The sequence below is a fragment of the Thalassophryne amazonica genome, chromosome 20 (assembly GCF_902500255.1).
Source record: "Thalassophryne amazonica chromosome 20, fThaAma1.1, whole genome shotgun sequence".
Classification (NCBI taxonomy): Eukaryota; Metazoa; Chordata; class Actinopteri; order Batrachoidiformes; family Batrachoididae; genus Thalassophryne; species Thalassophryne amazonica.
This window is the reverse complement of record NC_047122.1, coordinates 69,296,947-69,317,366: the sequence shown is the minus strand read 5'-3', so window position 1 is coordinate 69,317,366 and position 20,420 is coordinate 69,296,947. Positions and strand designations below refer to the sequence as shown.

Here is a 20,420-nt window from a genome sequence, read left to right as displayed (position 1 = left end):
TGTTTTTAAAAGTATTGTACATGTCTGTCAATTTATCCACAAAAAAAAAAAAAAAAGATGTTTGATGCAGGTGATCTATAAATGCAGCTTATAATTATTTGATTTTTTCCATTTGATTTCCACTGTAATACATTCCATGATATTTTCAAGAGAAAAGGACATATTAATTTCACAATGTTGTCTTGAAGTAGTTGGCAGATGTAAAAATGCTGCAGGCATGAGTTAGTGCCATCTCCTTGGAGAATCCACATCGGAAGGCTGGTTCATGAAGCCAAACTCAATTCAATTCATTGTACTTCATTTATATTGCGCCAAATCACAACAGAGTTGCCTCAAGGTGCTTCACACAGGTAAGGTCTAACCTTACTAACCCCCAGAGCAAGAACACAGGCGACAGTGGGAAGAAAAAACTCCCTCTGAGGAAGAAGCCTCAAGCAGACCAGACTCAAAGGGGTGACCCTCTACTTGGGCCATGATAAAAACACAATTGGGCACCACAGTCTTGTTTGAGGGCGGGCACTAAAGGGGTAAAATATGATGCATATGAAGTAATTCTTGTACTTCTGGGGGAAAACTGCAGTATTTTCAATGGGTTTTTGGGCAAATTACACATAAAGTGAAGGTGCCTCCTGTTTCCACTGATCATCCTTGAGATGTTTCTGCAGCTTAAGTAGTTTAACTTTTAAATATCTTGGTACATACAGTTCTTGACAGTCACTTGAGCTTCTCTGAAAACACTGATTTTATCTTTAAAGGGGATAGAGAATCAAAATCATCTTTTTCATGTTTTTGGTGTTAGTTCAGAGTCTCCCCGCTGTGGGGAAAACACACGAAGTGCCAGCAAGTTTCAGAACCTCTGTTTCAAGTAATTCTCCTTTTTTGAATTGCCGCCAGAAAATAGGCCAATTCGTGTTTGAGGGAAACATTGCGTCACATTTTCACCAATAGCCCCCCCCCCCCCCCACACACACACACACCCACACCCACCCCCTTTCACACACGCCCCTTCAAAATTAATTATTCATAAGGTTGTGCCCACTCATTCCTACCACTGGAAGAGGAGCAATGGCGCGCTACAAGTGTGCCTTCCCAGGCTGTCATAGCGGACTACGATCTTTCCATATTCTTCCCACGGAAAGCAATGTACGCGATCAACGGCTTTTATTAATTTTTAACCGCATCCCCAGGACATACAACCGCCGACTATTTCTTTGCTCTGCGCATTTCACAGAGGACTGTTTCACAAACCTTACTCAATTTCGAGCTGGCTTCAGTCGGCATTTAATACTCAGTAGAGGGTCAGTTCCGACTTTGCGACAAAATCAACCCCAGCAAGGCGTTGCTAGGCTGGTATCATACATTTATGTCGACGGTATCTGGCTATACCCGCCCACTGTGCATAAACAAATGACGTCATAGTGCACGCGCAGCCCAAGAACTGTCCCGCAGACGGGTAAAAAAAAAACTGTCCGCACAGGAAGATGAAAAGGCGAGAAGTGTGTTTTGGTCCCAATATGGATATTCCGGATCATTTTCTCATGGACAGGTCTACACAATGAGCAGCAGCTAAAGCAGCCAGCTTGATGAGGACACGCTGCTGAATTTCAACAGCAGCACGCGCGCCAAGCGGCAGAAGTTAAGTGAGCCAACTTTTTATGTACGCGTTACGTGTTGTGTATGTCAGTAAAAAGTGATAACAATGCAAATAACATGCTTTTGTCGTGCGGTATGCATTTTTCTGAGTCCCTCCATCCATCCCGTCGCCCGCAATGACAGTTATTCGCCCTCGTCTAACTCGGGCAAATAGCTGTCATTTTGGGTGACTGGGCGTAGCAGTCAACCTTACCACCTTTAGGAAAGTTAGCAGATAAAGTGGGAGTGCTTTCTTTTCAGTGAGAGCAAGGGCAGCCAATCAAACAACGGCAATCGATCAGCGCCAACACCTACGTGCATTTCATAATGAGGTTGCCAAATAAGCTCCAAAACGACGTCATTAAATGCAAACGAAGCATTCTAAACCCAGCATAGTAACATAGCTGTTTCAGAGAGCCTTTTAGGAAGGTTCTGAGCCATTACAGACCCAACCAATTTTTTTTGGGCTACATATCACAGAACAAGGATTAATGCCCCATTCAACCTCTCTCTATCACCTTTAAGAAATGCTCACAGTCTTGGTGTTAATCCGCAGATTTTAGAGCTTGTGTATTCTGCATATATTGAGAGTATTTTAACATTTCATCTTTGTGTTTGGTTTGGTTACTTGAGTTGTAAGTGTAAGGACAAATTAAATAGAATTGCAAAAATGACAGGGCAAATTGTGGGAAAACCCCAGAAGCCTGTGAACCACATTTCCACTGACAGGACGAGGAGGAGCTCAGAGAGTCCTGGCAGACTGATCTCATCCTCTGTCCTGTCAGTTTGAGCTCTTGAAGTCTGGGAGGTGCTACAGAGCTCCGCTGGCCAAAGGTTCTTTTAAAAAAATATTTTCTACCAAATGCCGTCGCCATAATGAACTCAAAAAAGTGACCAACCCACAGATAAAACCTGAACTGCTTTACTTCTGTTTTATTTAATTTTACTAGATCTTATTCTGCTTTTATTTATTTTACTAGGTCTTATTCCACTTCTTCCTTTATTTCTATGTATTTTATGTATCTTATCTTTGTTTTATTTGTGTTTGTATTTTAGTGTTGTCTTTTTTGTGCTGGTGAGCCAAAGACAATTTTCCACATCGGTGGACAATAAAGAATTATTCTATTCTATTCTATTAACTGGAGTCCACCTGGGGTAAATTCAGTTGATTGGACATGATTTGGAAAGACACACACCTGTCTACATATAAGGTCCCACAGCTGACAGTCAAAGCACAAACCAAGCATGAAGTCAAAGGAATTGTCTGTAGACCTCAGAGCCAGGATTGTCTGGAAGCACAAATGTGGGGAAGGGCACAAACATTTCTGCTGCTTTGAAGGTCCCAGTGAGCACAGTGGCCTCCATAGTCTGGAAATGGAAGAAGTTCAGATCCACCAAGACTCTTCCTAGAGCTGGACGCCCGTCTAAAGTGAGCAATCGGGGGAGAAAGACCTTAGTCAGGGAGGTGACCAAGAACCTGATGGTCACTCTGTCAGAGCTCCAGCATTCTTCTATCGAGAGAGGAGAACCTTCCAGAAGGACAACCATCTCTGCAGCAATCCACCAATCAGGTCTGTACGGTAGAGTCTCCAGACGGAAGCCACTCCTTAGTAAAAGGCACATGGCAGCCCACCTGGAGTTTGACAAAAGGCACCTGAAGGACTCAGATCAGGAGAAACAAAATTCTCTGGTCTGATGAGAGAAAGACTGAACTCCTTGGCGTCATGTTTGGAGGAAACCAAACCACCATGAGTGAAGCATGGTGGTGGGAGCATCATGCTGTGGGGATGTTTTTCAGCAGAAGGAACTGGGAGACTAGTCAGGATTGAGGGAAAGATGAATGCAGCAAAGTACAGAGACATCTTGGATGAAAACCTGCTCCAGAGTGCTCTTGACCTCAGACTGGGGCGACGGTTCATCTTTCAGCAGGACAATGATCCTAAGCACACAGCCAAGATATGAAAGAAGTGTCTTCAGGACAACTCTGTGAATGTCCTTGAGTGGACCAGCCAGAGCCCAGACCTGAATCCGATTGAACATCTCTGGAGAGATCTGAAAATGGCTGTGCACCGACGCTCCCCATCCAACCTGATGGAGCTTAAGAGGTGCTGCAAAGTGGAATGGACCAAACTGCCCAAAGATAGGTGCACCAAGCTTGTGGCATCATATTCAAGAAGACTGGAGGCTGGGATTGCTGCCAAAGGAGCATCAACAAAGTATTGAGCAAAGGCTGTGAATACTTATGGACATGTAAATATACATGTACATAAAGACATGGATGACCTCTAATTTCCTGCTTTTAAACTCAGATAAAACTGAAGTTATTGTACTTGGCCCCACAAATCTTAGAAACATGGTGTCTAACCAGATCCTTACTCTGGATGGCATTACCCTGACCTCTAGTAATACTGTGAGAAATCTTGGAATCATTTTTGATCAGGATATGTCCTTCAATGCGCATATTAAGCAAATATGTAGGACTGCTTTTTTGCATTTGCGCAATATCTCTAAAATTAGAAAAGTCTTGTCTCAGAGTGATGCTGAAAAACTAATTCATGCATTTATTTCCTCTATGCTGGACTATTGTAATTAATTATTATCAGGTTGTCCTAAAAGTTCCCTGAAAAGCCTTCAGTTAATTCAAAATGCTGCAGCTGGAGTACTGACGGGGACTAGAAGGAGAGAGCATATCTCACCCATATTGGCCTCTCTTCATTGGCTTCCTGTTAATTCTAGAATAGAATTTAAAATTTTTCTTCTAACTTTTAAGGTTTTGAATAATCAGGTCCCATCTTATCTTAGGGACCTCATAGTACCATATCACCCCAATAGAGCGCTTCGCTCTCAGACTGCAGGCTTACTTGTAGTTCCTAGGGATGGTAAGAGTAGAATGGGAGGCAGAGCCTTCAGCTTTCAGGCTCCTCTCCTGTGGAACCAGCTCCCAATTCGGATCAGGGAGACAGACACCCTCTCTACTTTTAAGATTAGGCTTAAAACTTTCCTTTTTGCTAAAGCTTATAGTTAGGGCTGGATCAGGTGACCCTGAACCATCCCTTAGTTATGCTGCTATAGACTTAGACTGCTGGGGGGTTCCCATGATGCACTGAGTGTTTCTTTCTCTTTTTGCTCTGTATGCACCACTCTGCATTTAATCATTAGTGATTGATCTCTGCTCCCCTCCACAGCATGTCTTTTTCCTGGTTCTCTCCCTCAGCCCCAACCAGTCCCAGCAGAAGACTGCCCCTCCCTGAGCCTGGTTCTGCTGGAGGTTTCTTCCTGTTAAAAGGAAGTTTTTCCTTCCCACTGTCGCCAAGTGCTTGCTCACAGGGGGTCGTTTTGACCGTTGGGGTTTTTCCGTAATTATTGTATGGCTTTGCCTTACCATATAAAGCACCTTCCCTGGGATGAAGCCTCTGACTTCTTCCCAGGGAATTCAGGAGCTCATCAGGGATTGACTGGGTATTGGGTACAGCTGTGGAGTCCAGAGACTTCGGTGCCTTTGTTAGAGAACCTGACTTTGTGAACGATGCTGTGATCTTTGTGGAAAGAATAGAAACCCTGATTGTTTTCAGTGACTTCCTGGACTCAGCCATCAGGAGTGGGTGTGTCTGTGTGTGTGTGCTGAACGTGTTGACCTCATAGAAACACTCACTTAGCAAACATTTCCTTGCAAACAAAGGCATCTAAGCCGGTGGTTTCCACAACTCAACTGAGCACCCACTCCATGCATGCACTGAAGCAAGCAGGATCTGGTGTAACAGTATATCTTCTCCCAAGGAAGGGAGGAGATATACTGGAGGAGGAGATATCTACCCCCCACCGGGGGGGGGCAATATACTGTAACTGGCTAGGAGAAACCAGTTACTGTCCTCGCTCTGCACAGCACTCAACTCCAGCAACTTGTTGGGGATCCTGCAAGTTTTCGTCATGTCCAAGAGAACAGCAGGGCAGGTAGCCCAGTGGGATAATCAGGCTGCCAATATGCAGACTTGGAATCAATTCCTGGTCACGCTACCTGCCTGTGTCCCTGGTCAAGATATGTCACCTGCACTGTCCCAGTCCACAGAGCCGAGTTGATAACAAAATTCTTCAGTGTAAAGTTCAACTGGTTGCTGAGCAGCAAGTCACTGGGACTGAATCCTGTTCAGAATAATCGCTGCCTGCACACGGATCAGTGTCACTGCAGGTGATCACCCTTTCCTGTCCACAGTGGGAGGAAAAGTCCTTTCTTCCCCTCCGTAGGGGTGACACCAGTCTCACACACTGAAACAAAGACCGTCTGCAATTCCAGGAGAACATCATCTCCACCTGCCTGAGGAGCTCAGCTGCAGGGCCACGATTCCTGGAGAGGGGGTGGACGCTCCACTTTTCTGGCGTTGCCCACGGGGAGAGGTGGACAGCTGGGGTCGCATTGCTTATTGCTCCCCAGCTCAGTCGCCATGTGTTGGAGTTCACACCAGTGAATGAGAGGGTCGCATCCCTACGCCTTAGGGTCGGGGACAGGTCTCTCACTGTTGTGTCGGCCTACGGGCTCGAGCGGCAGTGTAGAGTACCCAACCTTCTTCGAGTCCATGGAAGGGGTACTAGATAGCGCTCCGACTGGGGACTCCATTGTTCTCCTGGGGGATTTCAATGCCCACGTGGGCGGCGACAGTGAGACCTGGAGGGGGGTGATCGGGAAGCACGGCCTCCCCGATCTGAACCCGAGAGGTGTTCAGTTGTTGGACTTCTGTGCTAGTCACAGTTTGTCCATCACAAACACCATGTTCGAGCACAAGGGTGTCCATAAGTGCACATGGCACCAGGACACCCTGAGCCGGAGGTCAATGATCGACTTTGTAGTTGTATCATCTGACCTTCGGCCACGTGTCTTGGACACTCGAGTGAAGAGAGGGGCTGAGCTGTCGACTTATCACCACCTGGTGGTGAGTTGGATCCGCTGGGAAGGGAGGAAGCCGGTCAGATCTGAGAGGCCCAAACGTATGGTGAGGGTCTGCTGGGAACGACTGGTGGAACCCTCTGTCAGTGAGGTCTTCAACTCCCACCTCCGGGAGAGCTTCACCCAGATCCCGGGGGAGGTTGGAGACAGAGTCGGAGTGGACCATGTTCTCCACTTCCATTGTCGATGCGGCCGCTCATAGCTGTGGTCACAAGGTCTCTGGTGCCTGTCGAAATGGCAATCACTGAACCCGGTGGTGGACGCCGGAAGTAAGGGATGCCGTCAAGCTGAAGGAGGAGTCCTACTTGTCCTTGTCGGTAGGTGGGACCCCGGAGGCAGCTGGCAGGTACCGGCAGGCCAAGCGTGCAGCAGCCCGTGTGGTCACAGAGGCAAAAACTCAGGTATGGGAGGAGTTCGGGGAGACCATGGAGGAGGACTATTGGTCGGCCTCGAAGAAATTCTGGCAAACCGTCTGACACCTCAGGAGGCAGAAGCAGCTCTCCACCAGCACTGTCTACGGTGCGGGTGGGGAGCTGTTGACCTTGACTGGGGATGTTGTCGGGCGGTGAAAGGAATACTTCGAGGATCTCCTCAATCCCATCGTCACGTCTTCCGAAGAGGAAGCAGAGACTGGGGACTCAGAGGCAGACTCATCCATTACCCAGGTCGAAGTCACCGAGGTGGTTAGAAGGCTCCTCGGTGGCAAGGCTCCTGGGGTGGATGAAATCCGTCCTGAGTACCTTAAGTCTCTGGATGTTGTGGGACTGTCTTGGCTGACACGCCTCTGGATTGGCAGACCTGGGTGGTGGTCCCTCTTTTTAAGAATGGGGACCGGATGGTGTGTTCCAACTACAGGGGGATCACACTTCTCAGCCTCCCTGGTAAGGTCTATTCCAGAGTACTGGAGAGGAGAATTCAACCGATGGTCAAACTTCGGATTCAGGAGGAGCAGTGTGGTTTTCGTCCTGGTCGCGGCACACTGGACCAGCTCTACACGCTCCATCGGGTGCTTGAGGGTTCATGTGAGTTCGCTCAACCTGTCCACATGTGCTTTGTGGATCTGGAGAAGGCATTCAACCGTGTCCCTCGGGGCACCCTGTGGGGGTGCTCCGGGAGTACGGGGTCTGGGGTCCTTTGCTAAGGGCTATCGGGTCCCTGTACGACCGCAGCAGGAGCTTGGTTCGCATTGCCGGTAGTAAGTCAAACCTGTTTCCAGTGCACGTTGGCCTCCGCCAGGGCTGCCCTTTGTCATCGGTTCTGTTCATTATTTTTATGGACAAATTTCTAGGCGCAGCCAGGGTGTAGAGGGGGTCGGGTTTGGGAACCACAGAATCTTGTCTCTGCTGTTTGCAGACGATGTGGTTCTGTTGGCTTGTCAAAGCAGGACCTTCAGCGTGAACTGGGACGGTTTGCAGCTGAGTGTGAAGCGTCCGGGATGAAAGTCAACACCTCTAAATCCGAGGCCATGGTTCTCGACCAGAAAAAGGTGCTTTGCCCTCTACAGGTCGGTGGAGTGTCCTGCCTCAAGTGGAGGAGTTTAAGTATCTCTGGGTCTTGTTCACGAGTGACGGACGGATGGAGCGTGAGATCGATAGACGGATCGGTGCAGCGTCTACAGTGATGCGGTCGCTGTATAGGACCATCGTGGTGAAGAGAGAGCTGAGTAGGGGGGCAAAGCTCTCGATTTACCGATAGAGCTATGTTCCGATCCTCACCCTATGGTCATGAGATTTGGCTCATGACCAAAAGAACAAGATCACGAGTACAAGCGGCCGAGATGAGTTTCCTCCGCAGGGTGGCTGGGCGTTCCCTTAGAGATAGGGTGAGGAGCTCAGTCACTCGGGAGGAGCTCGGAGTCGAGCCGCTGCTCCTCCACGTCGAAAGGAGCCAGTTGAGGTGGCTCGGGCATCTTTTCCAGATGCCCCCTGGACGCCTCACTGGAGAGGTGTTTCGGGGACGTCCCATCGGGAGGAGGCCCCGGGGAAGACCCAGGACACTCTGGAGGGACTACATCTCTCGGCTGGCTTGGGAACACCTTGGGGTTCCCCCGGAGGAGCTGGGGGAGGTGTGTGTGGATCGGGAGGTCTGGGCGGCTTTGCTTGAGCTGCTGCCCCCGCGACCCGACTCCGGATAAAGCGGTAGAAAATGGATGGATGGATGGCAATTAGGAACTGAGTGAAACCGCTTCAACTGTTAAACAAGACAGAGACAGACCCTGAAACAGAGCAAGAAAAAGAGAGAGAGAGAGAGAGAGAGAGAGAGAGAGAGAGAGAGAGAGAGAGAGAGAGAGAGAGAGAGAGAGAGAGAGAGAGAGACAGACCCTGAAACAGAGAGACAGACAGACAGACAGACAGCCATTCAAACAGACAGACACTCAGGGACAGACCCTGAAACAGAGAGACAGACACTCAGGGACAGAAAAACAGACAAAACAGTGAGAGAGACAGAAAGAGGCAGACAGGGACAGTTTGGGACGTTAATGCCCGACTAGTTAACAGTGAAACTGACACTTTTGTCACTCATCAGTTGATACGTCTCACTCTCTGAGGACTCTGAGGAGAAAACTCGTACTGAGGTGTTGGGACGTACGTAATGTGGAGAGAAGCGACGGTCAAACTCCTTCTGGGCCAGGATGCCTCCCTGACCCGGTGCACTGGTGAAGCCCACCTGCAGGACAAAGACTTCCTTTAGTCCACAGACACAAAGAGCTGAGCCTGTCCAACAAACAGTCCACTTACCACCACTTGGCCTCCCTCCTGGGACAGGTAGCTGACAGATGCAGAGGTGAAATTGAAGTACCCTGCCTTCAGGGGGCGCAGTACTACCGTGTGAGACACATTGCTAGCACTGAAGATGAAAGTGTTAAGGTTAACAAACCCATGAGACAACAAAGTTAACTTCACAGAAGGCTGGATTTGGACCTGGTCCTTAGTTTAAACAAGAAGCTTTCAATCACCACAATCTGACCATGACGGCGGTTTATGGCGGCTCTGTGCACCCGACAACAGAAACCCTTCAGTTTTATGGAGATGTTTGCGACATCTGACGCTTCACCAACATACGTAAATCTATCCGTGTGTGGAACCATCACTGCACACACTTTCACAACTCTTTTACCTTGGTGCAATGTTCAAATATCCACCAGTGGGCCCTGATGACTCTCCCAGATATTTCAGATAACAAAAGAAACAACAGCATCAGGAGCGACTGAGCTGGAGGACGTCTGTGTGCTCTTTAAATACATATCTACACCAACGTATGGACAAACAGGATTCTGACATCTTCACATATTTTACAACTCCAGGTTTCATAAATCTGAATGCTTACTGAACTTAAATATTCTCAGCTGATATGTGTTTGTGTATTTTTGGGGGACTGAGGAACATCACGGTGTGTACCTGAGACAAAACGGGCCAAAATTAAATATTTGACTGACTGATTGAAGTTGTGCGGCGGTCTGTCACTGACAGACACCAAAAAGTCAAAAATGGTAAAATGCCTTTCAGAGGATCAATGTTTCTGTGTAGGCTCTCAGTTGTCCAGGTGGTTTCCATAGTAGAGAAGCTTGAATCTTCGACTGGACTGGGTTGTTAGACGTGACGACGTTTCGCTTCAAATCGCAGAAGTTTCCTCAGCTAAAATTCTTGCTCTGGTAGTCTGACTTCTGTCTTGACTCTTGTAGAGAAGAATAAACAGAAGCCACAAAAGCTGGAGTTTTAAACCTAACCAGACCCCTCCTACTGAGAGGCAGACTACTATAGGCTAGTAACTAAACAATAGCTCTAATTAGTACCTATTGTGCTCTAGTTAGCACCCTCCTAATGACAGGGCAGCTGTCCCTCCTAATGATGGGACTGACGCCTCTCCTGATGGCTCCCTTGACGAGTCTCCTGATGACGTGAATGACTCATTACCATGAACAAAAGACTGAAACTGCTTTGATCTGAGTACCCCATTGTAAACAGGGGACAAAACATGTCTCAGACCCCGTCCCCGGTTAAGGCTGGGTTTCAACTGTTTCACATACAACCCCTGGCAATAATTATGGAATCACCGTCCTCGGAGGATGTTCATTCAGTTGTTTAATTTTGTAGAAAAAAAGCAGATCACAGACATGACACAAAACTAAAGTTATTTCAAATGGCAACTTTCTGGCTTTAAGAAACACTATAAGAAATCAAGAAAAATAATTGTGGCAGTCAGTAACGGTTACTTTTTTAGACCAAGCAGAGGGAAAAAAAATATGGACTCACTCAATTCTGAGGAATATTTTTTTTTTCATTCATTTAAAAGAAAAAGACAGAAAAGCAGAAATGAAATTTACAAGACTTTGAATGAAAAGGAGCAGAGAGATGAACAAGTCTTATATTTTCTGCCCCTTTTTACAATACAATCTTTCAATTTTAAGTATCATTATTCAACATTATTAAACAGATTACATTTTTGACTTGTCACATACCACTGACTTATTTCATAATTTTAACCATTATTTAAAAGATTTCATCCCGAACAGGTTACATTTTAAACTTAAAACATTCTAGACATCACTAACCGATCACACCCTAGGCTTTGTCATAGCTCACTGACTTATTACATAGTTTCATACATACTTAATATATATAATTTAATACATTTTTTAAATAATTTGAACGACGTTGATTCTTTGATTTCTTTGTTGAGGTTGTTCCATAATTTTACACCATTCACTGCAATACTCCGTTCCTTTACTTTGGTTCTGAATCTTGTTTTTTTTAAAGACTTCTATTCCTTTCAAATTATAACTACTTACTCTTTTTTCAAACATATTTTGAATGTTTATTGGTAAGGTATCTTTGTTAGCTTGATACATTGTAATATTTTCAAATCAACTAAATCATGAAATTTAAGTACCCTATACTTAATTAATAATGGATTAGATGGATCTCTAAAACGACTATTACTAATCATTTTTAAAGCTCTTTTCTGCAGAATAAATAATGGTTGTGTATAAGCTGTACATGCTGATCCCCAGATTTCTACACAATAAGTTAAATATGGGACAATCAATGAATTGTACAATGTTAATAAACCATAACAAAATTATGGAAACACACTGTAAATTTTCATCCCCAAAACTAACACCTGCATCAAATCAGATCTGCTCGTTAGTCTGCATCTAAAAAGGAGTGATCACACCTTGGAGAGCTGTTGCACCAAGTGGACTGACATGAATCATGGCTCCAACACGAGAGATGTCAATTGAAACAAAGGAGAGGATTATCAAACTCTTAAAAGAGGGTAAATCATCACGCAATGTTGCAAAAGATGTTGGTTGTTCACAGTCAGCTGTGTCTAAACTCTGGACCAAATACAAACAACATGGGAAGGTTGTTAAAGGCAAACATACTGGTAGACCAAGGAAGACATCAAAGCGTCAAGACAGAAAACTTAAAGAAATATGTCTCAAAAATCGAAAATGCACAACAAAACAAATGAGGAACGAATGGGAGGAAACTGGAGTCAACGTCTGTGACCGAACTGTAAGAAACCACCTAAAGGAAATGGGATTTACATACAGAAAAGCTAAACAAAAGCCATCATTAACACCTACACAGAAAAAAACAAGGTTACAATGGGCTAAGGAAAAGCAATCGTGGACTGTGGATGACTGGATGAAAGTCATATTCAGTGATGAATCTCGAATCTGCATTGGGCAAGGTGATGATGCTGGAACTTTTGTTTGGTGCCGTTCCAATGAGATTTATAAAGATGACTGCCTGAAGAGAACATGTAAATTTCCACAGTCATTGATGATATGGGGCTGCATGTCAGGTAAAGGCACTGGGGAGATGGCTGTCATTACATCATCAATAAATGCACAAGTTTACATTGATATTTTGGACACTTTTCTTATCCCATCAATTGAAAGGATGTTTGGGGATGATGAAATCTTTTTTCAAGATGATAATGCATCTTGCCATAGAGCAAAAACTGTGAAAACATTCCTTGCAAAAAGACACATAGGGTCAATGTCATGGCCTGCAAATAGTCCGGATCTTAATCCAATTGAAAATCTTTGGTGGAAGTTGAAGAAAATGGTCCATGACAAGGCTCCAACCTGCAAAGCTGATCTGGCAACAGCAATCAGAGAAAGTTGGAGCCAGATTGATGAAGAGTACTGTTTGTCACTCATTAAGTCCATGCCTCAGAGACTGCAAGCTGTTAGAAAAGCCAGAGGTGGTGCAACAAAATACTAGTGATGTATTCAATCAATCAATCAATCAATCAATTTTTTTATATAGCGCCAAATCACAACAAACAGTTGCCCCAAGGTGCTTTATATTGCAAGGCAAGGCCATACAATAATTATGTAAAACCCCAACGGTCAAAACGACCCCCTGTGAGCAAGCACTTGGCTACAGTGGGAAGGAAAAACTCCCTTTTAACAGGAAGAAACCTCCAGCAGAACCAGGCTCAGGGAGGGGCAGTCTTCTGCTGAGACTGGTTGGGGCTGAGGGAGAGAACCAGGAAAAAGACATGCTGTGGAGGGAAGCAGAGATCGATCACTAATGATTAAATGCAGAGTGGTGCATACAGAGCAAAAAGAGAAAGAAACAGTGCATCATGGGAACCCCCCAGCAGTCTACGTCTATAGCAGCATAACTAAGGGATGGTTCAGGGTCACCTGATCCAGCCCTAACTATAAGCTTTAGCAAAAAGGAAAGTTTTAAGCCTAATCTTAAAAGTAGAGAGGGTGTCTGTCTCCCTGATCTGAATTGGGAGCTGGTTCCACAGGAGAGGAGCCTGAAAGCTGAAGGCTCTGCCTCCCATTCTACTCTTACAAACCCTAGGAACTACAAGTAAGCCTGCAGTCTGAGAGCAAAGCGCTCTATTGGGGTGATATGGTACTACAAAGTCCCTAAGATAAGATGGGACCTGATTATTCAAAACCTTATAAGTAAGAAGAAGAATTTTAAATTCTATTCTAGAATTAACAGGAAGCCAATGAAGAGAGGCCAATATGGGTGAGATATGCTCTCTCCTTCTAGTCCCCGTCAGTACTCTAGCTGGAGCATTTTGAATTAACTGAAGGCTTTTTAGGGAACTTTTAGGACAACCTGATAATAATGAATTACAATAGTCCAGCCTAGAGGAAATAAATGCATGAATTAGTTTTTCAGCATCACTCTGAGACAAGACCTTTCTGATTTTAGAGATATTGCGTAAATGCAAAAAAGCAGTCCTACATATTTGTTTAATATGCGCTTTGAATGACATATCCTGATCAAAAATGACTCCAAGATTTCTCACAGTATTACTAGAGGTCAGGGTAATGCCATCCAGAGTAAGGATCTGGTTAGACACCATGTTTCTAAGATTTGTGGGGCCAAGTACAATAACTTCAGTTTTATCTGAGTTTAAAAGCAGGAAATTAGAGGTCATTCATGTCTTTGTCTGTAAGACAATCCTGCAGTTTAACTAATTGGTGTGTGTCCTCTGGCTTCATGGATAGATAAAGCTGGGTATCATCTGCGTAACAATGAAAATTTAAGCAATACCGTCTAATAATACTGCCTAAGGGAAGCATGTATAAAGTGAATAAAATTGGTCCTAGCACAGAACCTTGTGGAACTCCATAATTAACTTTAGTCTGTGAAGAAGATTCCCCATTTACATGAACAAATTGTAATCTATTAGACAAATATGATTCAAACCACCGCAGCGCAGTGCCTTTAATACCTATGGCATGCTCTAATCTCTGTAATAAAATTTTATGGTCAACAGTATCAAAAGCAGCACTGAGGTCTAACAGAACAAGCACAGAGATGAGTACACTGTCCGAGGCCATAAGAAGATCATTTGTAACCTTCACTAATGCTGTTTCTGTACTATGATGAATTCTAAAACCTGACTGAAACTCTTCAAATAGACCATTCCTCTGCAGATGATCAGTTAGCTGTTTTACAACAACCCTTTCAAGAATTTCTGAGAGAAAAGGAAGGTTGGAGATTGGCCTATAATTAGCTAAGATAGCTGGGTCAAGTGATGGCTTTTTAAGTAATGGTTTAATTACTGCCACCTTAAAAGCCTGTGGTACATAGCCAACTAACAAAGATAGATTGATCATATTTAAGATCGAAGCATTAAATAATGGTAGGGCTTCCTTGAGCAGCCTGGTAGGAATGGGGTCTAATAAACATGTTGATGGTTTGGATGAAGTAACTAATGAAAATAACTCAGACAGAACAATCGGAGAGAAAGAGTCTAACCAAATACCGGCATCACTGAAAGCAGCCAAAGATAACGATACGTCTTTGGGATGGTTATGAGTAATTTTTTCTCTAATAGTTAAAATTTTGTTAGCAAAGAAAGTCATGAAGTCATTACTAGTTAAAGTTAATGGAATACTCAGCTCAATAGAGCTCTGACTCTTTGTCAGCCTGGCTACAGTGCTGAAAAGAAACCTGGGGTTGTTCTTATTTTCTTCAATTAGTGATGAGTAGAAAGATGTCCTAGCTTTACGGAGGGCTTTTTTATAGAGCAACAGACTCTTTTTCCAGGCTAAGTGAAGATCTTCTAAATTAGTGAGACGCCATTTCCTCTCCAACTTACGGGTTATCTGCTTTAAGCTACGAGTTTGTGAGTTATACCACGGAGTCAGGCACTTCTGATTTAAAGCTCTCTTTTTTAGAGGAGCTACAGCATCCAAAGTTGTCTTCAATGAGGATGTAAAACTATTGACGAGATACTCTATCTCACTTACAGAGTTTAGGTAGCTACTCTGCACTGTGTTGGTATATGGCATTAGAGAACATAAAGAAGGAATCATATCCTTAAACCTAGTTACAGCGCTTTCTGAAAGACTTCTAGTGTAATGAAACTTATTCCCCACTGCTGGGTAGTCCATCAGAGTAAATGTAAATGTTATTAAGAAATGATCAGACAGAAGGGAGTTTTCAGGGAATACTGTTAAGTCTTCTATTTCCATACCATAAGTCAGAACAAGATCTAAGATATGATTAAAGTGGTGGGTGGACTCATTTACTTTTTGAGCAAAGCCAATAGAGTCTAATAATAGATTAAATGCAGTGTTGAGGCTGTCATTCTCAGCATCTGTGTGGATGTTAAAATCGCCCACTATAATTATCTTATCTGAGCTAAGCACTAAGTCAGACAAAAGGTCTGAAAATTCACAGAGAAACTCACAGTAACGACCAGGTGGACGATAGATAATAACAAATAAAACTGGTTTTTGGGACTTCCAATTTGGATGGACAAGACTAAGAGTCAAGCTTTCAAATGAATTAAAGCTCTGTCTGGGTTTTTGATTAATTAATAAGCTGGAATGGAAGATTGCTGCTAATCCTCCGCCCCGGCCCGTGCTACGAGCATTCTGACAGTTAGTGTGACTCGGGGGTGTTGACTCATTTAAACTAACATATTCATCCTGCTGTAACCAGGTTTCTGTAAGGCAGAATAAATCAATATGTTGATCAATTATTATATCATTTACCAACAGGGACTTAGAAGAGAGAGACCTAATGTTTAATAGACCACATTTAACTGTTTTAGTCTGTGGTGCAGTTGAAGGTGCTATATTATTTTTTCTTTTTGAATTTTTATGCTTAAATAGATTTTTGCTGGTTATTGGTAGTCTGGGAGCAGGCACCGTCTCTACGGGGATGGGGTAATGAGGGGATGGCAGGGGGAGAGAAGCTGCAGAGAGGTGTGTAAGACTACAACTCTGCTTCCTGGTCCCAACCCTGGATAGTCACGGTTTGGAGGATTTAAGAAAATTGGCCAGATTTCTAGAAATGAGAGCTGCTCCATCCAAAGTGGGATGGATGCCGTCTCTCCTAACAAGACCAGGTTTTCCCCAGAAGCTTTGCCAATTATCTATGAAGCCCACCTCATTTTTTGGACACCACTCGGACAGCCAGCAATTCAGGGAGAACATGCGGCTAAACATGTCACTCCCGGTCCGACTGGGGAGGGGCCCAGAGAAAACTACAGAGTCCGACATTGTTTTTGCAAAGTTACACACCGATTTAATGTTAATTTTAGTGACCTCCGATTGGCGTAACCGGGTGTCATTACTGCCGACGTGAATTACAATCTTACCAAATTTACGCTTAGCCTTAGCCAGCAGTTTCAAATTTCCTTCAATGTCGCCTGCTCTCGCCCCCGGAAGACAACTGACTATGGTTGCTGGTGTCGCTAACTTCACATTTCTCAAAACAGAGTCGCCAATAACCAGAGTTTGATCCTCGGCGGGTGTGTCGTCGAGTGGAGAAAAACAGTTAGAGATGTGAACGGGTTGGCGGTGTACATGGGGCTTCTGTTTAGGGCTACGCTTCCTCCTCACAGTCACCCAGTCAGCCTGCTTTCCCGGCTGCTCGGGATCTGCCAGAGGGGAACTAACGGCGGCTAAGCTACCTTGGTCCGCACCGACTACAGGGGCCTGGCTAGCTGTAGAATTTTCCACGGTGCGGAGCCGAGTCTCCAATTCGCCCAGCCTGGCCTCCAAAGCTACGAATAAGCTACACTTATTACAAGTACCATTACTGCTAAAGGAGGCCAAGGAATAACTAAACATTTCACACCCAGAGCAGAAAAGTGCGGGAGAGACAGGAGACGCCGCCATGCTAAATCGGCTAAGAGCTAGTAGCTACGCTAAGCTAGCGGATTCCTAAAAACACGCAAAGTGAATAATGTGTAAATAATTTAGAGGTGATTCAGCAGAAGGAGTGCTTTAGTTAAGGCACGTGAAGATTACACTAGGAAACAAATCGTAATCTAGATAACTAGATCAATCTAACTGCGCAGATTAAACAGCTAACAGATACAGAAAAACACAGCTGTGCTCCGGAACAGGAAGTGATACAATACCGCAGTGAGAGCCAACCACCAGTAGAGGCAAGCAAGAGCCAAGCATTAGAGAAGCTATTGGAGCGTTCTTTTGTTTTTCATGATTCCATTTCCTCAGAATTGAGTGATTCCATATTTTTTTCCCTCTGCTTGGTCTAAAAAAGTAACCGTTACTGACTGCCACAATTTTGTTTCCTGATTTCTTATAGTGTTTCTTAAAGCCAGAAAGTTGCCATTTGAAATGACTTTAGTTTTGTGTCATGTCTGTGATCTGCTTTTTTTCTACAAAATTAAACAACTGAATAAACATCCTCCGAGGCCGGTGATTCCATAATTTTTGCCAGGGGTTGTAGAATGCCTCCTTGACCCCTCTCTCAAACTATTTCTTCTCTCTGGCTAAGATTTTAACTTCCTTGTCCTCAAATGTGTGGTTAGTGTCTTTAAGGTGGAGATGAACTGCAGACTGAGGTCCACTGGCACCCTCTCTGCGGTGCTGGTATAGCCTTTTGTGTAAAGGTTGCTTCGTTTCACCTATGTAGTGTTCGTTACAGTTTTCCTGACATCTGATAGAATACACTACATTGCTCTGTTTGTAACTAGGGATCCTGTCCTTAGGGTGAACTAATTTCTGTCTCAAGGTGTTAACCGGTTTAAAGTAAACTGGGATTTTGTGCTGTCTGAAGATCCTCTGTAGTTTTTCCCCTACTCCTGCTAAATAAGTGAGAGACACTCTTCTTCTTGTCTCCGTCTCCTGTCTATCTGGTCTCTTTGTTCTCTGGGACTTCTGCACTTTGTCCAGGGACCATCGTGGGTACCCACATACTGTGAGGGCTTTCCGGACAAGTTGTTCTTTAGCCCTTCCCTCTGCAGTTGTGGGCACCTGTAGGGCTTTGTGTTGTGTCTAACCCTAACCCTTCAACAGTCACCACAACACAAAATCACACTTGTGCAAACTCTGCAATTAATCCGACATGCACACACGTTCTGTGGAGGGCGGTCCGTACGCGTCACCTGTGACCCCTCACACCACCCCTCAAAAGTGTTTATTTGTTCATTTTTAGTTTATTCTTTAAGAAATGAAAACAAGTGAGATGGAAAATTTTTAGCATTAGGTTTCCTATAGTTACTGCACGCACACGCACACGCACACACACAGAGCTGGGACAGGCTCCAGCACCCTGTGAGCCTAGGCTGCTGTAAGCAGGTGTAGAAAGTGAATGAGTGAATGTTTGAATATGGCATGTGAACATTTTGGACTGACTGTGAACACAGACGTGTTCAACAGTAAAATGAACCGTCAGAACGTTGGACGTATAAACTGAAAAATGCTGCACCGCTGCTCACGGGCTCCGTGTCCTTTTTTCCTGAGGGCGTCTCCTGTGAACTTTGGCTCCACTGCCCTGTGAGTCGTGATGATCGTGCTGCACTTCATCTGTACCTGTGAATCTTCATAAAGGAACGTGTTAAAATCAGTGGAGCATAAATCCTCCTTTAGCCCGCTGGTGCAGAATGCTGTGTGACATCACTAAACTGGTGTCATGGTTTCTGCTCAGCGATTTGACGCTGCACACAGAATTCCAAGCGGCTGGCCGTCAGACCTGAGAACCGAGAAAGTCTGAAGAGCCGACCTGGGACGGAAATGAAGTTCAAATCCCCAAATCCTCTCAACAAAAGCTGACAAACACAAGTACACAAAGACACGAAACACATCAACAGTAATAAGAGAGTGTCCAGACTGCAATTTTGTTTCTGCTAGCATGGTTAGCTTAGCAACACAGCTGGATGGTTTTCTTTCCAAATCCAGGATCAGAAGACCAAAAAACTAAACAAAAACACTTTTGTGAAAATCTAATTTATCCACCAGCTGAACACTGGGGTGCTAATGAGCAGGTGCTCCTGTTTTTGTCTTTGAAAACAACAAAAGGACTCACTGAGTGAGTTTTACAGAGGACTTCCTGTCCCATCATGTGGAGGCGTGTCCTTTGAGCTAATTAGCATACAGTGAGCGTTTTCTCAGTGCAGATTTCAAACTGGAACAACGCCCAGATGCAGGTTCAAGGATACGGTGCAATTCTGTCCCACTTCACATTCAACATTCCCGAAACAATTCCAAAGTCTTCAGGGGGAAACGAGTCATCTGACAGCTCAACCTCCAGGGCGGCACTGTGGAGACACACCAAACATCAATAAGAAAATGATCAGCAACAGTTAGAGGATTGAGTGATAATCTGATCCTGACGTTAGGCAGTATAGAGACGGTTCAGAACCTTGGACTGATTTTTGATCCATCACTGCCCTTTTATGTGCATATTAAGGAGATGAGAACAACTGCATTGTTTCACCTACTTAATTTTTCACATTATGCACAAGACAGTCCTTTTGTGCACACATGCACTAGAACTTGAATTAATTAATTAAATTTATTTATTCAGCGCACAGAATAACAGAGACAAAAACAAAAACTCATAAAAAGAGCAACATACAATGAACCCGTGTGGCCGATTACAATTTCTGATGATTTATTTAATTAATTTAAAGCCTGATTTATGCAGCTGCAACTGTAACTCCGTGTCATGCAATGACATGCGTGACAGCTTTAAAGTTCTCTGTCACTGGATTATGCTTTATTCTGGACTAATTTGACCCTCAACAAGCTTTTCTTTCTACAATCATCACCTCTAATTCAAAGGTAAGGTATACAATTTCCTCTTTTTCAGACTCCGTGTTGTAAAGTTGCAGACATTTCTGATCCATTTGTGATCAGCATGCACACTGGAAAAAGCAGTTTAAGAACAATGTTACACAACGTTCAATTGCAAGGAATTTAGGGATTCCATCATCTACAGTCCATAATACAATCAGAAGATTCAGAGAATCTGGAGAACTTTCTACACGTAAGCGGCAATGCAGAAAACCAACACTGAATGCTCGTGATCTTCGATCCCTCAGGCAGCACTGCATTAAAAACCAACATCATTGTGTAAAGGTTCTTACTGCGTGG

General features: G+C 44.4%; 1 protein-coding gene across 1 annotated transcript in view; it reads right to left on the bottom strand.

The window, feature by feature from the left end:
• Positions 1–20,420, bottom strand: part of ssr2 (signal sequence receptor, beta) — a 65,133-nt gene that overhangs the window by 7,642 nt on the left and 37,071 nt on the right. The window contains exons 3-5 of the mRNA XM_034161130.1: positions 19,484–19,582; positions 9,310–9,418; positions 9,161–9,238 (exon numbers count right to left, since the gene is read on the bottom strand). Coding sequence (XP_034017021.1) covers positions 9,161–9,238; positions 9,310–9,418; positions 19,484–19,582 — 286 coding nt within the window. The remainder of the gene's footprint in view (positions 1–9,160; positions 9,239–9,309; positions 9,419–19,483; positions 19,583–20,420) is intronic.